The sequence below is a fragment of the Bos indicus genome, chromosome 26 (assembly GCF_029378745.1).
Source record: "Bos indicus isolate NIAB-ARS_2022 breed Sahiwal x Tharparkar chromosome 26, NIAB-ARS_B.indTharparkar_mat_pri_1.0, whole genome shotgun sequence".
Classification (NCBI taxonomy): Eukaryota; Metazoa; Chordata; class Mammalia; order Artiodactyla; family Bovidae; genus Bos; species Bos indicus.
In genome coordinates, this window is record NC_091785.1 from 50,348,630 (window position 1) to 50,369,760 (window position 21,131).

Here is a 21,131-nt window from a genome sequence, read left to right on the forward strand (position 1 = left end):
GACTGTGCTGAACGACTCGCCACCTCTTTGATATTAGCCGCAGTTTGGAAACTTTGGGCTTTGATGGGTGGGAGGGATGGCTGTGCCCACAAAGGATTTGCTGACTGACATGTTATCATTTTCCAGTGTAGTTTGCAATCTGGCGTTTACGGCATCAAAACCCAACTGTCAAACCAAACCGTCAACCAATTATCTTATCTTTGACGGCCAAGTAGATGTGCAGGGAAACTGCTCAGGACAAAGATGTTAACAGCGACAATTCCAGATAATTCAAATCAGGCTTGACCAGAAACTAAGGCTGACCTTATGGAGCAATGCTTGTAAAACCCTGTGAAGTTCCAGCCTGGTGCCTGCCTTGCGGGCTGCAGCGTTACAGAGACTGCAGTCACTCCTTGGCAGGTCCCGGGAATCTCAGGATACCTTGGGGACACTGAGAAGCGAGGGACTCACCCAAGTGTGTGAGTATTAAAGGCACAGTCTGCTGATGAGATGCTCAGTTAGCTTCTAGCCTCAAGAGGCTGTGCAAAGTCTGATCAGGAATTCCTTACAGAAGTTCCAGCAGAGCAGGAACCTTAAAAGGACCTTAAAAGGACCTACGTGTTCAACCTGCTCTTGTACTGACCTCAATAATAGGTCATGTTTAATGAGACCAGACTGGTTTTGCAAACAAATTAATCTTTGATTATCTTCAATAAGAAAGGGCGTGTCTGCAGGGAGAGAACCACACACCTCATGGGGTGTCGAATGGGCACATCCCTGTCAGTAATTCACGTTTCCAGCTCGTCTCCCACCCTTCTGATGTGGGATCAGGAGAAGCGAAAACTTCCCCACTAGCTGAAGTGGAACAGCTCGATATGAACCTCAGAGAACCTTCTCAGGTCGTGTGTGGATATCTGTGCTGGTGTGGGGGCAGCGCCCTCAGAGCTCACCCGACGCCGTCACCAGAGACGTTCCAACCGCGGCCCAGAAAACGCACTGCACCCGCCGGGGCCTGCCCCCAGCCCCCCAGCCAGCGTGGCCCGGAGGGCTCCCTCCTGGACGCCGCCCCAGCCGCCGCCCTCTGGTCTGACCCGGTCGACTGAGGCTTACCCTGCAATCCTCACTCTTCACTGGTTTCCACTGGGGCCCAGCCTCCCAACACCGCCTCCTAAAATGAGATGCGACTGTTTACCCTGACCTACTCTCAGGACTGAGAAATCGGCTCGTGGAGATGGTTCACAGCGGCGACTCTTCCTGGGCGTGTGTGTGTGTGAACGGAGCTGGGATGCACCCTGAAATACGCTCTCTGGTCACGATCACCTCCAGCCAATCACGCTCACAGACAGCAGGGTCAGGAAGGCGCCTGCCCGCCCCTTTCTTCCTGAATCCGGGGAATCACCCCAGGCGGACAGGCTCATCCTCAGGCCGGGAAATCGAGGCCGGAGAACTCGGCGCGGTGGACCTTGTTAGAACATCTGTCCTCCCCTTCAGCCTCCCACGGACTCCAGCTACCTTAGCACGTGGCCACCTTGTCTAAGCCGGCACAAAACGTTCAGGTTTTGCTTGGTCTGTGGGTCCTCATTTCCTTACGAGGGCTCCCGTGTCCCCGAACTCACATTAAACAAACGTGTGCACGCCTCTGTTCCTTCGACTTCAGTTCAGTTGCTCAGTCGTGTCCGACTCTTTGCGACCCCATGGACTGCAGCACGTCAGGCCTCCCTGTCCATCACCAACTCTCGGAGCTTGCTCAAACTCAAGTCCATTGAGTCGGTGATGCCATCCAGCCATCTAATCTTCTGTCGTCCCCTTCTCCCGCCTTCAATCTTTCCCAGCATCAGGGTCTTTTCCAATGAGTCAGTTCTTCACATCAGGTGGCCAAAGTATTGGAGTTACAGCTTCAGCATCAGTCCTTCCAATGTATATTCAGGACTGATCTCCTTTAGGATGGACTGGTTTGACCTCCTTGCAGTCCAAGGGACTCTCAAGAGTCTTCTCCAACACCACAGTTCAAAAGCATCAGTTCTTCAGCACTCAGCTTTCTTTATAGTCCAACTCCCACATCCATACCTGACCACTGGAAGACCCACAGCTTTGACTGGACGGACCTTTGTTGGCAAAGTGATGTCCTTTGAATTGAGTCACTTTCATTCCCAGGTGCAGCTGAAAACCCCACAAGAGGAGGGTGAGAGCCTGCCCTGCTCCGGCCTCCAGCCCCGCGCCCCCTCCCCTGTGGACTCGGCCTCCAGACGGCGGGAGCAGGAGGGCACATCTCTGCTGTCCGAGGCCACCCAGGCATGTGCCTTGTCACAGCCACTGCAGGACACGTCTTCCAAGCTGGCCAGGCTGTGAGAGCACCCTGCTTCCTTCAGTGCTCCTGACCAGGCCTGCAGGCAAGGACAGTGCCCACCTCTCACTGCCCTCCCCCGGTCACTGCCCCCTCCCTTCTTCCAAGTGGGCAGAGTCCAGCCAGCACCCTGACCTCCTGCACACTGGCCAGCCCGGGTCAGGGGGCGGGCAGCACGGCCCCTGCCGGCCCAAGACTGGCCCTTGGAGGCCCGCAGCCATCGGGCACAGGTGTGGCTGTCTGAGCCCCATGCTGAGGGTTCCCTGCAGAGTCAGGCGCAGCCCAACACACTCCAGTGGGGTGGCTGACAAGGGCTTCAGGTGGGCGGCAACCCGGCCAGAAGAGGCTGAATGGGCCTGGCCCCTGTGGCTCCGAGGAGCCCCCGATGGGGGAGCGGCCCCAGTGGTGGCAGGTCAGAGCCTGGGGTCTGGTGCCTCCCTGAGCAAAGGCAGTCCAGCCCCTCATCACACGGAGCAGCACCGATGGAAGGGCCGGAAGCCTCTGCCTTCGTGAGCAGCCCCCAAGGCTGCGAGTGTGGGTCCTGTGAACCCACTTCCTCAGATGGGACTGTTCTCGCTTCTGAGCTTCTTCCTCCCATAATTGACTTAAGGCAGACAAAGAAGAAATGGAATTAGATCTAAGGTGTGAAAAGGAATAAAGTCTGGGGATCCTGGGGCCCCCGGGCAGCCCCGGGCTTTCCCTGCGAAACCCCAATGACTGATGACCCAGAAGAGTCGGTGACTGATGGCAGGGTCATTGCCATTTTAATTGAATGCTGTTCACGTTTTGCAGATTTTTTTTTTGTTCCTGGAGCTGACAAGTTGGTCACAGCATTCATAAGGAAAGACAGTCAAGCAAAAATAGCCAAGAAAAAAACTTTAAAAGCAGAAGGAGGCGGGGACGTGAGCCCTGTCAGGTATCAGCACGTTATATAAACCTTCTGTGATAACGTGTGGTCCGACCGTGGAACAGACGGGTGGGCCACGGGATGGAGTGCAAACCCAGAAAGAGACCCACCTGCGTAAGGACGTTCAGTGTGTGATACAGGCGGCCTCTCAAATTTATGGGGAGACTAGACTTTTGATTAAAATATGGTGCTGGAATAACAAGAGGTAAAATATGGCCCATTCACACTATAAGTCAGAATCAATTCCATGTATAACAGGCTTAACATGAATAAGGAAACAGACGTGACTGAGGAAAAAGCAAACGCTCAACCCGGCTTTTCATGAAGAAATGCAGCATAAAGCTCCGCGATGCTCCCTCCTCGCCTGTCGGGCTGGCAGAGGCCCAGCCTTGGCAGCCGCCCTGGGCGGAGCCCCGGGGAGCACGGGCCCCAGGGAGGGCTGGCGCGTCCGGCAGCATCACACGCGCATCCAGCCGCCACCCGCACCGCCTGCCTCTAGGAGCCCAGCTGAAGACAGGCCGGCTCCCCCGTGTGCGGCGCGGTACCCACGGCCCTGCCAGCGGCCTCAAAGCTGGGGTGCAGCCGAACGCTCACGGGGAACACGTGTGGCTGCAGGTCAATGGGCCCTGCATCCTGACGGGCCCTGCGAACGTGCCGCCCCACGTGGCAAAAGGCACCCTGCTGCTGGGGTGACGTGAAGGATGCTGAGAGCAGGGGTTGTCCTGGGTGATCCAGGGGGCCCCAGTGTCCTCATCGGGGAGCAGAAGCCTCTGGAAGCTGGAGGAGGCAGACGCAGGCTCTCCCTGGAGCTGCAGAAGGCCCAGCCCTGCCCCACGGCGACTGCAGCCCAGGGCCGACCCAGCTTGGACGTCCGGCACCGCGACTGCCGGGGTCGCGTTTGTGCCGCTGCAGCCTCGGAAGCTTGTCTGCTCGCCCGCCTCGGGGCCGGTTGTGCAGGGATGCGGGTGGTCTCGCGGATGAGCAGGACAGCCAGCAACACCGTCAAATCAAAAGCAGAGTGTGAAGAGAGTGTGAGCACCAGGCTGCCCGGCATCTAAGAAGCAGGTCCTGTGGACACGGGAGAGAGGAGCCAGTGGGGATACAAACCCAGCTTCCTCAGAGGAGGACTTGCGGGAGGAAGGCAGAAGCAGGACAGAAGGAGCAGGGGTGCGGCCAGACTTGCCTGAACAGACCTGAGCCTGGGCCACGCAGGCTCGCACAGAAGGCCGCGTGCGGCAGAGGAGGCTCTCTGAACACTGAGAACAAAGCAAGACGTAAAGGTGGCTGCACCCCAGGCCTCCAGCCCCCTGGGCCCAGGCGGGTCTTGGCCTCGGGTTCCTCGGGGACGCGCCGTCGGCTCAGCTCGGGAAACGCTCTCCAGACCCGGCGTCCGCATGCGAGCTCAGCGGTGAAGGGCCTGTTCCAACCCAGGCACCCTCGTCTCACAACCAACTCACACGACTGCACAAAAAGCGGAACAAAACGGAGCAGTGAGGAAAACAGTCCAAACTGAGCATGAAAGAGCCTGAAGTCCTGAGCAGGCCGATGTGGGAGCCACTCGGTCGCGTCCTACTCCTTGCGACCCCATGGGCTGTAGCCCACCAGGCCCCTCTGTCCATGGAATTTCCCAGGCAAGGTTGCCATTTCCTCCTCCAGGGGATCTTCCCGACCAGGGATTGAACCCAGGTCTCCCACATTGCAAGCAGATTGTTTACCACTGAGCCACCAATAAACGAGCCCTAGATAGAAATCAAAGCTCTACCATTAAAATATCACAGGGCACCGTGTGACCGAGCAATCCCATCACTGGGTGTGTGCCCAGGAGAACTGACAGCAGGGACCCAAACAGAGGTTCGCACTCCCGCATTCACAGAAGCCTGATTCACACCCAGGGAAAGGCGGAAAGAATCCCAGCGCCCGTCAGGGGACAAGCGGAGAAGGGAGTGTGGTCCATCCAGGGCCTGGACCATCGACGTCCTGGACAGGACACTGTTCAGCCTCCGAGGGAAGGAGGTTCTGACACGAGCTGCAGCCCGGGTGAACCCCGAGGACCTCAGGCTACACACACTCCACCGAGGACCCTCTGTGATCCCACCTCACAAGCTGCGTGGACGAGCCTGACTCTAGAGACAGAGAGTAGAGTAGGTGTTACCAGCACTGAGTCGCTCCCAAAGGAAATCAACCCTGAACGTTGACTGGAAGGACTGATGCTGAAGCTGAAGCTCCAGTACTCTGGCCCCTAATGTGAAGAGCTGACTCACTGGAAAAGACCCTGGTGCTGGGAAAGCCTGAGGCAAGAGAAGGGGACGACAGAGGATGAGATGGCTGGATGGCATCACCGACTCGATGGACATGAGTTTGGGTAGACTCCAGGAGATGGTGATGGACAGGGAAGCCTGGCGTGCTGCTTCCATGGGTTTGCAAAGAGTTGGACAGGACTGAGCGACTGGACAAGGGCTAGGGAAGGGTGCTGTGAGTCAGTGTTAATGGGGAGCAGAGTTTCAGTTTGGGAAAATGAGAAAGCTCTGGAGATGAAGCGGTGATGGCTGTACAACGATGTGTGTAGATCCAAAGCCACTGAACTGTATGCTTAAAAGTGATAAAGATGGCAAACCTTAGCTTATGTGCATTTTACTAATTTTTTTTTAAAGTTAATACCAAGCCAACTTATATCCCAACTAATCCAGTCAAGAACCTGCTCAAAGGCCAGGGGCACGGGTCTGTGACTATGGGGACAGCTCCATGACATCTCTTGGGCTGCAGCCATGGGTCAGCCCTGCCCTGTGTGGGCAGCGAGCTGGGGCGGGCAGAGCGGTGGGAGCAAGTGGCTGAGGAGCCAGGGCTGGGACCCATGAAGGCGGCCCTTGATGGGAAAACCAGGTCTGGGTGCATGCGGTGAGCACCCAGGCCCAGGATGGGGGCTGCAGGGCCCTGAGGATGCTGTTGACGCCCACCACTGCCTTTCCTTCAGAGATGCTGCCCACGGCTCCCGAGACCACCCGAGCGGCAGCAGTTGAGGTGTGGTGGGAAGGTGGAGCCTGGGCTGGAGGTCCGTGGCATGGCGCATAGGCACCGACTTCTAAGAGCCAGTGTCCAGATCTGCCACCGGACATCTCAGGAGAAGGAGTGAAGAGCCTGCTCAGGGGGCTGGAAGCTGACGGCAAGGGCCAGAGCCGAGCACGGGCTGAAGGCAAAGCTGTCTCCAGCAGCACCCCTGCCCTGGGCGGCTGCAGACGGCCAGGCTCGCATTCCATTCCAGAACCCGGCACGTCTGAGCCTCAGCCACAGCCGCCCTCTCCCCCAGAGCATCTCCGCCATGAGGGAGGCACTGAACCCAGAGGGGCTCCTGCTGTGCTAACTCAGCGAGACGTCAAAGCCGCGCTCCGGAGGGCTGAGCACTCACCATCCTCCCAGCCGTTGCCACAGCAACCGTGAGCACAGGCTTCTCACTCAGATGGCAGCAGAGGGGAGGTTGGGCGAGGTGGCCTCCCAGGGGGCCTTGAAAACAGGGAGAGAGGCATAGCCGGGAGGCTGCCCCACCTGCAACCCGTCGCCCGCCCCCCTGCCCGCACCTGCAGTGTCCGCCTGAGGATCGGGGTCAGGAGAGTCCTCAGGTGGCTGGGACCATCTCAGTCCTCTCCCCGTAAACTGGCATGGCCCGGGTGCTGGCCACTCTGTCCCCTGAGGCAGGCGCTTCCCTTTCAGCCCCAGATAATTTCCCATCAGCCCTGCAGGAGCGAGAAGGCAGGGCGCCCATCTCACACGGGCGGGGCCCAGGTGGCCAGAGAAGGGTCCCCAGGTCTCCCACCGGAGAAGTGCCCCCATCCCTGCCCTGTTTCACAGCGAGTGTCCTGCCTCGGACCCCACGGCCGCCCGATGGGCCCGGGCTGCAGGAGGGCAGAGGGTGGCTAGGCCCACCCACCCAAACACCGACGGTGCAGGCACCCCAGAGGCCCTGTGGCAGCCCAGCCCAGCCTTCATGCAAACGCAAAGGAAAAGGGTGCTGTGAGGTGCAGGGTACGCAGGGCAATGGGTAAGAGGAGGCCTGGGTAGTGGTGGCAGGAACCACCTACAGTCAGGACCAGGCCTGGGGGGCACAGGGGCCGGGGCGCAGGAGAGAGCTGGGGTGCCCCTGGTCAACGAGTACGTCCTGCCCACTGTGCGGAGCACTGTGTCCAGGGCCGGGCCCTCTGGGACTTGCAGAGGGACGCCCCAGCCCGGCCCCCAGGAGGTGGTCTCCTTCCACAGGGCTGTGCCTACCAGAAGCCTCGACATCCGCTTCCTGATACTGCCCGGCTGGCCGGCTGCCCACTGCTGGGGGCTCTGCAGACCCACCCCTGCCCCCTGGACGGCATCAGCAGGAAGATAACACTTCAGTGCAGAGAATATCTAGCCCCAAACGCCCCTGGCTAAGCCAGGATGGGGCCTTGCTGTTCCCAGGACGGGTCACCCACAGGTGGCAAAGCAAGGGCCCAGCTGCCCACCCACACCTGGGGAGGGTGCGGGAGCCACGACCGGGGCCACCCCGCCCCCCGCCCGGCACGCCCTGCCCTCAGCAGCTGCGGGGAGGCAGAGGGCAGCGGGGACAGAGGGCAGGACGGTGGGCGGGGACACAGAAGCCACCATCTCCAATAAACCGGAAGGAAGGCTGGAAAAGAGAACCATCCGCAGCGACAAAAAAGATGATACATAACAGCTTGACATGAAACAACCATGCGAGCAACATACAACAAACACGACAGAAGCGTGAGGGTCCCCAGCTGCGCACAACGCCAACTTTCCTCCCATTTAATCTTAAGGTGCAAGTCCTGCCCAAATTTCAGTGAGGTTATTTCTGAGCTTGACAAAACATATTTGAAAGTTCAACGAGAAATACGAGTACATGAGAGCAGCTGATGCCGTGCAGGGGCACGAGCCGGGCTGTAAACGCGCTGAAGGCCCCGGGTTAGAATAAACGGAGTCCCCGAGTCAGTGTGCAGCCCCGAGGACTCCGACGGACGGATGACAGAGCAGCAGAGTTGGCCGATTAAAAACGCTCCATTCCAGATGAAGTGCTTTTCCAAAACGGAATGCTTTCTTTGTTCTGAGTATCTCAGTAGTAACACTGGTTGTAAACAAAAGGCCAGAGTGAGGCACAGCCCCAGGCAGGCCCAGCGGAGAGGACGGCCTCCTGAGAACGCAGTGAGGGGGCCGGGCAGGCAGGAGAGGAAGGCCAGAGTGAGGCACAGCCCAGGTGAGGACAGGGACAGGCACAGCCTCTGAGGACAGGGAGGCTGCCTGGAGGCCCGAGGAGGAGGCCCGCGGGCAGGAGAGGAAGGCCAGAGTGAGGCACAGCCCCAGGTGGGCCCGGCGGAGAGGACGGCCTCCTGAGAACACAGGGAGGCTGCCTGGAGGCCCGAGGAGGGGGCCGGGTGGGCAGGAGAGGAAGGCGGGGCGAGGGGGAGGCAGTGATAGGAGCGGGGAGGCAGCGGCTCCTGGGCAGGTTGCATCTGGGAAGGCGGGCGGGTATTTGATTCTTGCCTCCACCGCCCACCACCCACCGCCAGGAAGAAGGTGGGGAAGCGACAGACGTTTGATCTAAAAGTAAACACACAGCTTCCGTGTCCTCAGGTAACCAGAGCCCCAGGAAGAGAGTCCAAGCTTTTGGGAGGAGCAGCAAAAAGGGCCAAGGACGCCCCCACCTGCACAGCAGCCCGTGCCCCAGCCTGAGGGTCAGCGTGGTCTTGGAAGGTGCTCGGGGGGTGCCCCTCAACCGAGCCTGCCCTGATCCACACGCTCAGGGGCTCCGAGCGCCCATCAGCAGGTCCTGCGGTAACCCTGCCAAGTGTGGCCTGGGGCTGGAGACCAGTTTCCTGGATGCAGAACAGACCTTGCCTACGGTGCTGGGGAGGCCCCGCTGCACAGACACAGACACACACACACACACAGACACACACGTACACACATGCAGGTACACACACACAGAGATACACAGACACACACGTGTACACATACACAGGTACACACACAGAGAGACACACAGACACACACACGTACACACAGCAGGTACACACAGAGACACACAGACACACACATGTACACACAGATGCACACATGTACACACACGCAGGCACACACAGACACACATGTACACACACACAGGTACACACACGTGTACACATACACAGGTACACACGCAGAGAGACACAAAGACACACACACGTACACACAGCAGGTACACACAGAGACACACAGACACACACATGTACACACACGCAGGCACACAGACACACAGACACGCAGGTACACACACGCAGGTACACACACACATAGATACACAGACACACACATGTACACATACACAGGTACACACACAGAGAGACACACAGACACACACACGTACACACAGCAGGTACACACAGAGACACACAGACACACATGTACACACAGATGCACACATGTACACACACGCAGGCACACACAGAGACACACAGACACACATGTACACACACGCAGGTACACACACACACACGTGTACACATACACAGGTACACACACACAGAGACACATAGACACACACACGTACACACAGCAGGTACACACAGAGACACACAGACACACACATATACACACAGATGCACACATGTACACACACGCAGGCACACACAGAGACACACAGACACACATGTACACACAGAGACACACACGTACACACAAGCAGGTACACACAGACACACACATGTACACACAGAGACACACATGTACACACGCAAGCACACACAGGTACAGACACACAGGTACACACATACATACATGTACACACAGCAACACACAGAGACACGTACACATGTACACACATGCGCACACAGGCACGCACGTACACACAGACACACATGTCACACACAGACACTCATAGAGATACACTCAGACACGTACACACATGTACACACAGGCACACACCCATACACACAGAGGCAGACACAGACACACACACACACAGACACACACAGGCACACACACAGACACATAGACACACAGACACACATAGAGACACACACAGACAGGTACACACATGTGCACAGGCACACACATGTACACACACAGGCACACACAGAGACACACACACACACAGACACACAACACGGGCAGAGACACATTTGAAGGCTGGGCCATCACCAACACCCACAGAAAAACAGATCGATTTTTTCCAAGTCTTAATTATTCCACCTTAAATGATCTGCCTTGGAGTAAACTGCAGCCAGGTCATTCAATTGGACAGAAGTGGGGAGGCCCAGGCTTATGGGGGTAGCTTACGCCTGTCACACTTGAAAAGAAGCCTACTTCCTGGCAGCCACTGAGTACGGGCTCTGCTCTGGGCAGCTGGAGCCTGGATGCAGCTTGAAGGCTGGACTGGGCCCTTCCAGGTTCCCCAACGGCCCCAGAAGGAGGCAGGGCCTGGCCTCGGGCAGGCAGACCCTTCCTCCCAGGCCCCTCCCCACGGGAGCCCCATAAGTCCTGGGTCAGGGGCCCACGGCCAATGTGTGGAAAACAGGGCAGCCAGGAACAGAGGGGCTTGGAGTCTGGCCACATGTCAGGCTCACCTGGGCCGAGATAGGGAGACAGGTGTCCAGGCGGGGGACACACAGACCCGCGGGGACTCCAGGGGACCAGAGCACGGCGGGGACTCCAGGGGACCAGAGCACAGAGGCCACAGCTCCTGAGTTGGGCCCCAGGGCAGCTGGAGGGGTCAAGGAGGGGAAGCGGTCCATCCTCCAGGGAAGCGGAGCTGCCATGAGGCCCCAGGGGTCAGCGGCCACCCTGGAAAGCCCAGGGCTCTCCTTCAGGCCCCACTGGGCACCGTCCACATGCTGAGGTGGGCAGGGCAGCGGAGCTTCCTGACAGCTGTGCCCACGCCAGTTTAGGGCCCCAGGGTGGGGCGGGGGGTTCTCGATCCAGTGACAGGTAGGGGCTGGGGGCTTCTCAGAGCCAAGGACTGAATCCCAGTGGGCCCCCAGCTGGAAGGGTGAGGAGGGGCATGTTTAGAAGAAAGAAATCTGAGGGTGGCCTTGCTTTAGCCTGAGGGTGGGGTCCTTACGAGGACGAATCCAGGGTACTGGGGAGAGCTCACCTTGGTGGGGGGCAGGGGGCTCCCCAGCAGAGGATGAGGGGCCCTTCCTCCATCACCCACAGGACTCCCCAGTCCTGAGGCTGGAGCTACCCTGGTGTTCGTGAGCTCAGCAGAGACGAAGCCACAGCCAATCCCACAGAAACAGGCCTCTGGGAGTTTGGTGTTTAATAAGCCAGACCCAGAAGCTGGGGCAGAGGTGGAGAAGACCCCACACGCCAGCCCCAGTGGGCGGGCGGGCAGAGGCGGCAGTCTGGTGTCTGCAGCCTGGTCCATGGGGCTGGTGTTCCCACCCCTGAGCCAGGGGTGGTCTGAGGTTCCCCAGGGCAGCCGCAGGCCAGGCCAGGCTGGGACGGGAGGAGGGGCGGGGAGCAGGAGGGGAGGTAGGGCTGGGGCATCCACACGCAGGCCAGCCCAATGGACATCTCTGCTTTTGGGGGGGACCAACCTTTGTAGACAAAAAAGTAATATGCTGATGGTTTACCATTCGTAACAACTACTTCTTTAACATGGTGGTTTCCCAAACACCTGCTCGAGGTGGCAGCTGGCTAAGCCCGGCCATGCTCGGACTCCCTGGGGCCCCCAGAGGCAGAGGTTTGACCCCCAGGGTCCCCCACAACTGCCTGGAGGTCACTTTGAGCCAAGCCAGGGAGAGCGGGCCCGGGAGGGCAGAGACCATGAGCGGGCCCAGCCTCCCGGGGGGCCCGCCAGCCCCACCCACCCGCACCGAGGACACTCACTCGTCTGCTCACCCCCTCTCAGCTCTCTGGACCGAGGTGTCCCTTGCAGTCTGAGATTTCATGTACAGACACCAAGGTGGCCCACGCAGGCCCACGGCCCAGCTGCACCGCGGTGCTCACCCGACCCCCCGAGGCCCACCGCTGGCACGGCCGGGGGAGCCCCCACACCCAGCGCCGCATGGGGGCCTGGAGCTGAACGCTCCCGCCCGGCCTCTCTGCTCTGAGGAAGGCCAGCTTCCTCGTGCAGCTGGGTGGCCAAGATGACCCGGAAGACCCAGCAACAGAGCCCTGTCCACCCCCATGCCAGCGCGGGCTGGGCTCTCACCACTCACGGCTTCCATTCTGCCTCGGAAAACAAGGCCCTCTATCCTGGGAGACGATTTCTCCGAGGACTTGGAGCTTGGGGGAGGACGGGGTTTGTTAACAGGGTGCGGAGGTTCAGTTGGACCGGATGCAGAGAGCCCAGGGGTGACGGGCTGACGGCCACAAGACAGAAGGGAGGCGCTTAATGCCACTGAGCTGGCACTTAAACACGGCTCGGCGGCACCTTTTATGTGACGGGTAACTTACTGTCGGAAAAGACTGGAAGCAAAACCAGACACGACGTCCAGTCTTGCCCTCAGGACTGGATACAGCGAGTTTGGATAATCCATCTCCAGGCACTCTCCCCTAAAGGTGGAGCCGCCATGAGGTGAACAGCCACCTCGCCGGGGACAGACAGGTCACACGACACGCCAGCCCCTGTGCCTGCATCCATCGGGGGTGTGGGGGTGCGTCGGGGCGGCTGCCCTTCACACCCGCTGGGTTGAAGGTGGCTCCCAGCAGTCTCTAAGGCCAGTCTTCACTGGGCGTCCGGGCACGCCTGAGCCCTCGCACACCCTCTGAAACAAGGCCACGCGCAGACAGCAGCACACGCGGCCCTGCCTGCACACGGAAGCAGACTCCAAGGCCTCACCCCCTCTGCTGGCGGGGACACCGCCCCAGCCACGGGAAGAAGCGGAGGGACCAGAGCCCACGTTCCACACACACCCTGGCACCTGGCCCCACGGCCCAGGGACCCCTGGAGGCCTGACTGGGGGCCCAATTAGGAAGCAGGAAGCTCCCCTAGAATTACACAGTGACTTGCATCTGAGATAAAAGCCTGGCAGAACCCCACGCTTCCTCTAGTTACCCCACGGCAGCCCCGTCTCTGAGCCCTCCTGTCACCCCATGCCAGCCCCGTCTCTGGACCCTCCTGTCTCTCCACTGCACACAGATCCATCTCTGGGACCCGGCTTTTCAAAGCCAAGACCTGGCTGGAGGAGCCAGAATCCTGGGGCCGGCGGAGACTGCGGGCAGAAGGGCAGCCCGCTGTGCTCGTGAGGCGGGAGGACCATCGCCGGGCAGGGGTGCAGAGGGCCCAGCCTGGGGGTGGGGGGTGAGGACGGCACAGCGCCAGGCCCACCAGCCTCACCAGCCTCACCTCCCCTGGCCAGTCTTTGCCCTGAGGGTCCCCAGTCTCCTTCCCAGGCCCGCTTTGGGAACACCTGGTTGATCCCGAAGCCATCCCTCCCAAACCTGGTCTTGGCTGACGTCTTACCTTCCCCCTAGTGGAGGAGGCAGCTTCCTCTAGGCTCCACCTCCCACACCCCCATTCTCCGTTGGGAGAGGCCAGGTGGCAGAGACTGTCCCAGGTGCCATCAAAGTCTGACACACTCACCAACCAAGAACCTCATCTTTTGGATCAACCATCTCTGCACAACCGACAGAAGGCCAGGGTCCACCAGTTGGGTCCTGGCCCCAGAGACAGTAGCAGTCCTCGCCTCGTAACGCACGGAGCACTCCAGGGCCTCTGTGCCGAGGGGCTCATTTCTCTGGCTTACGATCCCCCCAGCCCATAACCTGAGGCAGCACTGGGTGTGACGTGGGGCCGGGGGGTGGGCAAGGGCATCGCGGTGCCGGCACGAGCCTCCTGGGCTGAGACACGGAGCCTCAGCCTCGGAGCCGAAAAGCAACTGTCCTTTCAGAAGTGACTCATTTACAACAGGCCCGTCAGGCAGAGTCCCGAGAGCTAATTCTAACCTTTGCAGAGGCTTGTTCAGCCTCTTGGAGTTATAATTACCCCCGATCTCCGGGCAGGATAAGGCTGCAATCAGGAGCTTGGATCCGGCCACGAGAAAGTGGAGAACGGGCTCGAGCAGCCAGTGTGGGGCAGGGCTGCGTGGCCGCCACCTGGGTCCTGCCCCTGCCCGCCTGGAGGGATGGCCCAGCACAGGCCTGGCCTCTGGGCTCCAGACACAGGGGGCCGGCCCCCACGGAGCGGCTTCTCAAGCACGTCCCTCCTGGGCTCAAGCCGCTCTGCTGCTGCTGTAGAACGGGGCTCATGTGAAGGGCAAGTGGCCTCAGGATCTCAGCCCCAGAAGAGCCCAGGGATGTGCCATCTGCACCCCCAGCTCCCGGCCGAGCTACAGGAACCCAGAGACCTGGGCCAGGAGAGCCTAGCGGTGGCGGGCTCAGGGGCAGCCCACCCGAGGCCCCTAGCATCGCTGGCCTGCCCTGCGGGAAGCATACCCACACGCTCCACCAGACCCAGGCGGCTGGCCTCGCCCACACGCGTCCAGGCCAGCCCCGCCCTCAGCCTTACCTTGCCGAAGCTGCCCTTCCCGATGGCACGCAGGATCTGGAAGTGGTCCAGGTTCACTGCAGAGAGAGCAGAGGGGTGCCAGGTGAGGGGGCGGCAAGACCGGTGCCCACCAGGCCCCCACGCTGCAGGGAGCCCCCACACTGCAGGGAGCCCCCACACTGCAAGGAGACCCCCAACACTGCAGAGAGACCCCAACACTGCAGGGAGACCCCCAACACTGCAGGGAGCCCCTGACACTCTGGGGATTCCCCCACAATTCAGGGAGCCCCCCAACACTGCAAGGCGCCCCTGCAGGCACCCAGCAGTCCACCTCACCCTAAGAGGAGTCAGGTCAGCCATGGTGCTGCAGGGGGGGCCTGAGCCAAGGCAGAGAGGGGGCCCCGGGGCCAGGCAGCACCTGCTCCTGGGCGCACTGTAGGGGGAGGCCAGGCCACGCTGCCCACAGACGGGACATGATCAGAGCACACGGCATCCAGAGCAGCCCCCAGCAAGAGGCACCGCAAACTCCCAAAGACCCTCAGTCACCCCTCCCGCAGCCTCGGGGGCTGTGCCCCGCAGGTGTCTCCGGACCAGCTCGAGGAGAGCTTGTAAGGGCCCCGGGATGGTAACAGAGCTGCCCACTGTCTAAGAGAGACCCCTCAAGGCCTCACTTCCGTGGACTTTCTCCATGGAGTCTGACAGAGAGCCCCTAGCCCCAGGGAGAGTCCAGTGTTTATAACTGTCACGGCCTCCTGAGACACGCTCTCCTGTGCACAGGCCCGTCCACGAGAAGCCCTTCCAAGCCTGCAGGCCGGCACTGGCCAGACCCGGGAACACTGCACAGCTCTCACGCCCCGTGAGGCAGGCGCGGGAGACCTGGTCCTCACAGAGACAGTGTCCCTCAGCCATCTCGGGACTGCCCTCTGACCCGGGCACCCGCGGGACCTCGGGATCTAAGGAGGTCCCCGTGGGCAGCGGGGGAGAGGGTGGGGCGTCGGGGCACGGGGCGGGGCACCGAGCAGCTGGGGAATGGGTCTGCGGGGCTCAGGGCCCAGCCCCCCACCCGCCTGCCCAGTCCGCTCCTGGATCCGGCCAGTTGCCGCCTGAATACCCCCGGCTCCTTCCTCACTCGCCCGTGTGCCCGCGGTCAGCACAGCTTGGCTGCTTCTGCACAGAGCAGAGGACGGGGCCGTGTCCGTGTCCACTGCAGGAACCACCGCCGAGTCTATGGAGCACGTCCCCTGTGCACGGGCCAGGCCGCCCAGACAGGGGCCCGGGGCAGACAGTGGTGCCTCCCTCCCTGGGCGCTGCGTGCCCTGCTGCCCACGGCCCCAGCAGAGCCCCGAGCACGGGTGCCTCTGAGTCATGAGCTGGCAAGGTGCTCAGCAAACAAATCGTCGCTTTTAGAGAAAACCACGAATCCCAGACTTTCGTGTTTCCCGCAGAAGAAAATGGGAATGAAGCTGCATTAAGGAAGAAGCCAGAAGCACAGGGCAGCCCCGTGCCTGCCCGTAAGGGGGCTCCTCGCGGGGCTGAGTGGGTGGGTCGGCAGAGACGTCAGAGGCCCCGAGCACCGAGCCAGGCCGTGGGGCAGGCCGAGCGCTCCGGGAGCTGGCCTGGCCCCCCCGGCCTGTGGTCTGCACCGGGCAGTCAGTAGTGCCAGCCTGTGGTTTTGACACAGCTCTCCCTGCTTCCTGAGACACCAGCAGGATGGCTGCAGATCCCAGACCGCAGACCGCGTGGCGGACGATGAGGACAGCTGCCCATTAGAAGTGGGGGAAGGGAGCCTGGGTGTGGCTGCCAGGCGTCTCAGGAGCGCTGGGTCTGAGTTCCGGGGCAGGCCCAGTGCCTGGCAGGCGCACACGGCGTCAGACCAGAAGCCACGAGCAGGGATTGTCCCTGAAGGTGGTCCAAGGTGGGGCTGGCCTGGACCCCTCCAGGTGAGCCTCAAGCCCACCCACTGACCAGGGTCACTCTGAGCTCCAGTGACCGGGGCTCCGGGGACCCATGGACCACGGCTCCACCCTGACACCCATACCTGGTCTGCCCCTGCCCACCCACAGGGCCACCACACAGGAGGCTCCCACCCATCCCCAGACCCTGCCTCACAGCCCCCTGAGAACCTGAGACCCAGAGGCTGCTTTGGGCCCCTCCCGCACCCAGGCTGGCTTTGGCAACACAGCAGCCTCTGGACCCACTCTGGGCAGGACGGCACGCCCCGTGAGCCCCCCACCCCTGCCCGGTGCCAGGGTGAGGCTTTCAGCCCACCTCTGGCTCTCCTTCGGGCCTTCGATGACAGCGGAACTAAGGAGACCCCTGCCGGGGACCTGTCACAACAGAGGGGGTGGGTCTGCGACAGCGAGGCTGCAATCCGGAGGATGCAGTGAGAGCCGCATCGCTCACACCAGGTCACGGAGGGCACCCTGAAAACGCAGGTCAAGTCCCCCAGCGCTGAACCAACCAGAGGAGGGGGCTGGGGCTGCCGGACCCCCGAGGCCAACAGAGGAACGTGTATGTGCACAGAGGCGGGGGTCCCAGGGCAGAGAGGAGGTGGGGCACACCGTGTCCACTTTCCTCCCGACTTTCCGGCCACTGCTGGGCAGGGCCCTGCGGCCCAGGGAGGCGCTGGGGGCCCCGGTGCCAACGAGCAGAGGAACAAGGCTCCAGGGGGAGGGGCGTCGCCGGGACGCTCAGCACACTTGTCCCTGCGTCCGACACCTCCCGGCTCACAGCGCCCGTAAGAGGCCCCAGCAGTCCTGTCTGACCTTGACCCATCTCTGCCGGGAACCTGAGTCCTGCACGTGTCTGTTCGGGCCCGCAAGGACACCAGGGGGCCCCGCGGCCACACGGGCACAGACTCCTCTTGAGGTGGATAAATATTTTAAAACAAGGGTTTTGAGAACACTCATTCTTCAAGGAGGGCTTTCATGTGCTGAGCTGGCCATCGGAAGCACAGCGGTTGCTATGAAAATAGGCCATTTTGACCCAGCCAACTAAGCATGGGAGGAAGGAGGTTTTGATTCTGTTCCACAAGGGTCCTGGTGCCAACAGCTCCCAGCAGCACCCACGGCCTCGCAGGGACCCACAGCATCCTCTCTGCGGGCCCTGCTTGGGCCACCATCACCGCCTGAGCCCCGGGGTCATGGGCCACTTTCCTTATTACCGTCTCAGCACTAAAGCCCAGGGGCCCAGACAGAGCTCTGTTCCCCACGGGGTCCTCAGCCATGTTCCCAGATGGGGTGTTTCTCGTCTGAGGTCTTCCCCAGGAGACCACCATCCCCAGGAAAACGCAAGGAGCTCCTTTCTGGAAGCGGGGTCGACGCTCGGACAGCCCTGTGTCCAGGGAGACTTATTACTGTCCCTGTACCACCCGGACACAGGGGGCCTGGCCCTGTCGCCCTCAGCCTGCACCGTCGGTCCCGCTGGTGGCCAGGAGGGGAAGGCTTCGGGCAGACGAGGGTAGGGAGGAGAGGGGCAGCGGCCCCCCAAATACCCAGCGAAGCAGCAGAGAAAGTCAAAAGCTGCCTCTTGGGCAGGAACCACCAGACCCGAAGCAAGAAGGCCAGTAACGTCTGAACACTTTTTCCCCACGATAAAGCCATTAGCGCTTCGTGCATGCCTGGCCCAGCTTTCTTTTCCACACGAGAATGGGACGCCCTGGCACCGACCACTGTCAGTGTTCAGCACCCGGGTCAGCACCCACCCCCATGGGGCCGAGGCCCCCCCCCGACAAGCCATGGATGCAGCACGCAGGGTTCCCTCCGATTCCAGGTGCAGACCGCACTGCTCCCACAGGCTGGGGCTTTTCTTAAAACAGACAAAGCTGCCTCCAGTGAGGAAGGCAAGGCAGAGTAAAAATAGACGGCTGAGTCGTGAGTCACCACCGTGGCTACCAGCAAGAATGCGGGAGCCCGGGGGTGGACACTCCCCAAGGCCTGGGGGGCAGCCCGGCTCACGGCCCCTGCCCCCGCCTCCTGCCCCCCGTGGTCCAAGACAGCGTAGCAGCTGCGTCTGGGGGGCAGGCCCGGAATCCAGGCCAGCCCACCTCCCCTGGGCACCTAGGCCCTCAGAGCATTCTTGGCCTCGAGAGAACCCACCCCAAAGCGGGGATCACGTGGGAAGGGTGGTCACAAACCACATGTCACGTGTCGTGGACATTCATGCCCAAGGTGACTGAGCTGACCCAGAAAACCCGTCAGAGAAAATCACCCAACGCTTCCGAGGCCCGCAGACCTGTGTGGCCACAGAGTGGTTCCCGTCTGGCCACACACCCGGGCCCAGGCCTACCCCACCGCCTGGGGCGCCCACCTTGCCTCCTGGGGCGCCCGGCCAGCCTCCCGGGGCGCCCACCCTGCCTCCTGGGGCGCCCACCTTGCCTACCGAGGCGCCCACCCCGCCTCCCAGGGCACCCGGCCAGCCTCCCGGGTCACCCACCCCGCCTCCTGGGACGCCCGGCCAGCCTCCCAGGACACACACTCTGCCTCCCAGGGCGCCCACCTTGCCTACCGGGGCGCCCACCCTGCCTGCCGGGGTGCCCGGCCAGCCTCCCAGGGTGCCCACTCCACCTCCTGGGGTGCCCAGCCAGCCCTCCTGTGATGGACACAGGCACACGCAGGGGCCTGGTCAGCAGACTGGCGCCTCACAGACATGCCGAGGCCCTGACCTGCTCATCACCACTCGTCCACCCCGCTGAAGGTCTGCGGGAACCGAGACACAGGGGCCAGGAGCAGGCCGTCCTTGGGGCCCCACGGTCAACATCATGTTTACTTCTCAGAGCAACAGGGTGTGGGGCGGGCATTCCTGAGCATCTCTGAGGGACCCAGGACGAGAAGGATTCGGTTCTCCGCTGCCCGCCCCACTTAGCAGGAGGCCCTGTGACCAGGGGCTTCCTTGGGCCCTGAGGATGTTCGGAGACCCCTGGACGAGAAGGTGAAGGGCGAAGAACGGAATCGTGTGCGCTCTGGCCGGCACACCAGGTTCCCGAGAAGCGGGGAGGGCACCCTCAGGCCGCTCCTGGGCACCGGGCGACCGCCAAGCAGTGCATGCACCGCCCACCAGAGGGGGAGGACCCATCAGGCAGCCCCATCCCCTCCACTGTCCTGCCCCGGGAGGCACGGGCAGGCCCCTGGACGGGGGACAGGCCTCCTCTGAGCCCGAGCACCCCTCCCGCAGCCCCCGGGCCCTGGCTCTGCCCTTTGTCGGGGTGGGGGCCATCTTCCCGGCAACCCCCACACCAAGGCCAGCGCATCCGTCCATCTGAGACACTCCTGCACCCAAGGGGCCCGGCCCACCTGCACCCTCAGGCCCTTCTCCCGGAAGCCCCTGCAGGCCCCTCGGAGCACTCACTGCCCACTCTGGGCCTCAGTGTCCACCCATGGCCCCCAGCCCGTCTGGTGGGGGTGGGGCACCCAGAGCCCTGTGCCTTCCCCCACTGCGCCTCTCCCGCCAGCCTGGCGCCCCGCCGGAAGGCAGGGGCATGCCCTCACCCCGTCCCTCTGAGAGACAGACACGCCAGGATGTGGCAGCTGCCAGGAGGCAGAGTGCAGGCCTCTGGGGGCCCAGGTTCCGGAATAGTCTGCGCCTGGGGTCCGGGGGCGGGGGGCCGCATGGCTGGCTGGGGACCAGCAGGTGGCCGAGGCCACACTGCCCACCCAGGGCCTCGGGGACCCTTGCAGAGGCCCCCCTCTTTATCCTGGCTCCCATCCCATTCCAGAGTCTGAAGCGCGTTCCAGCGCCTGACAGCAGCGTCTCCAGAGCCCCGGAACTGTCATGAATTAGTGATTAAGCCGACAGTTGGATCGATACAGTGTCTCCACCGCTGGGCCCAGCTCCTCGGGGCCACAGGGAGGTCGCCTGGGGCGGACAGGCTCTCCACTTGTCGAGACTGGGCAGCGGTGCCACCCCCGGGCCACCCAGGGGGTCCTGCAGCCCAAGGCCCATCTCTGGCTGCCTCCATCAGCTGGGTTCACCCGGTGCCAGTAGGACAGGACTCCGGGCCCCCTCACCAGCCATGAAAGCTGCCCAGGGCCCGCAGACCAGACGTGCAGACAGACGGGAGAGCACCAAGGCCCCGGGTTCTGGGAGGGGCGCCCTGGCTTAGCTGGGGGTGGGGGCAGGGGAGGGGAGGAGGAGCCCAAACAGAACCCCGAGCCCCAAGGCAGGTCTGCCCAGCACAGAACTCCAACCCTGTCCTGACACGACCCCGCCCCGCCTTCTGGGCACCCCGCCCTCCTCAGCACGGTGGGAGACCCCAGCACACGTGAGTGGATTCTGGGGAGTGTGCCTCCTGCGTGCTGAGGGCCAATTCTGGCAGTACAGCACTGGGTCCTCTAGGAAGAGAATCTGGGCCAGGGCGCAGACCGCTGGGAGAGGGTCAGAGCCAGGCACCATGGGAACAGGCAGCCCCCCAGGCCTGCATCCGCACCAGCCCAGCCCCGACCCCTGAGAGCGGGCCT

General features: G+C 62.0%; 1 protein-coding gene across 4 annotated transcripts in view; it reads right to left on the reverse strand.

Moving 5' to 3' along the window:
• STK32C (serine/threonine kinase 32C) overlaps positions 1–21,131 on the reverse strand; it is a 71,868-nt gene that overhangs the window by 18,647 nt on the left and 32,090 nt on the right. For all 4 annotated transcript variants that reach the window (XR_011564350.1, XR_011564351.1, XM_070781135.1 and 1 more), the window contains exon 2: positions 14,698–14,753. Coding sequence is in view for 2 of the 4 variants with exons in the window: in XM_070781135.1 (XP_070637236.1) it covers positions 14,698–14,753 (56 nt within the window). In the remaining 2 variants the exon portion in view is untranslated. The remainder of the gene's footprint in view (positions 1–14,697; positions 14,754–21,131) is intronic.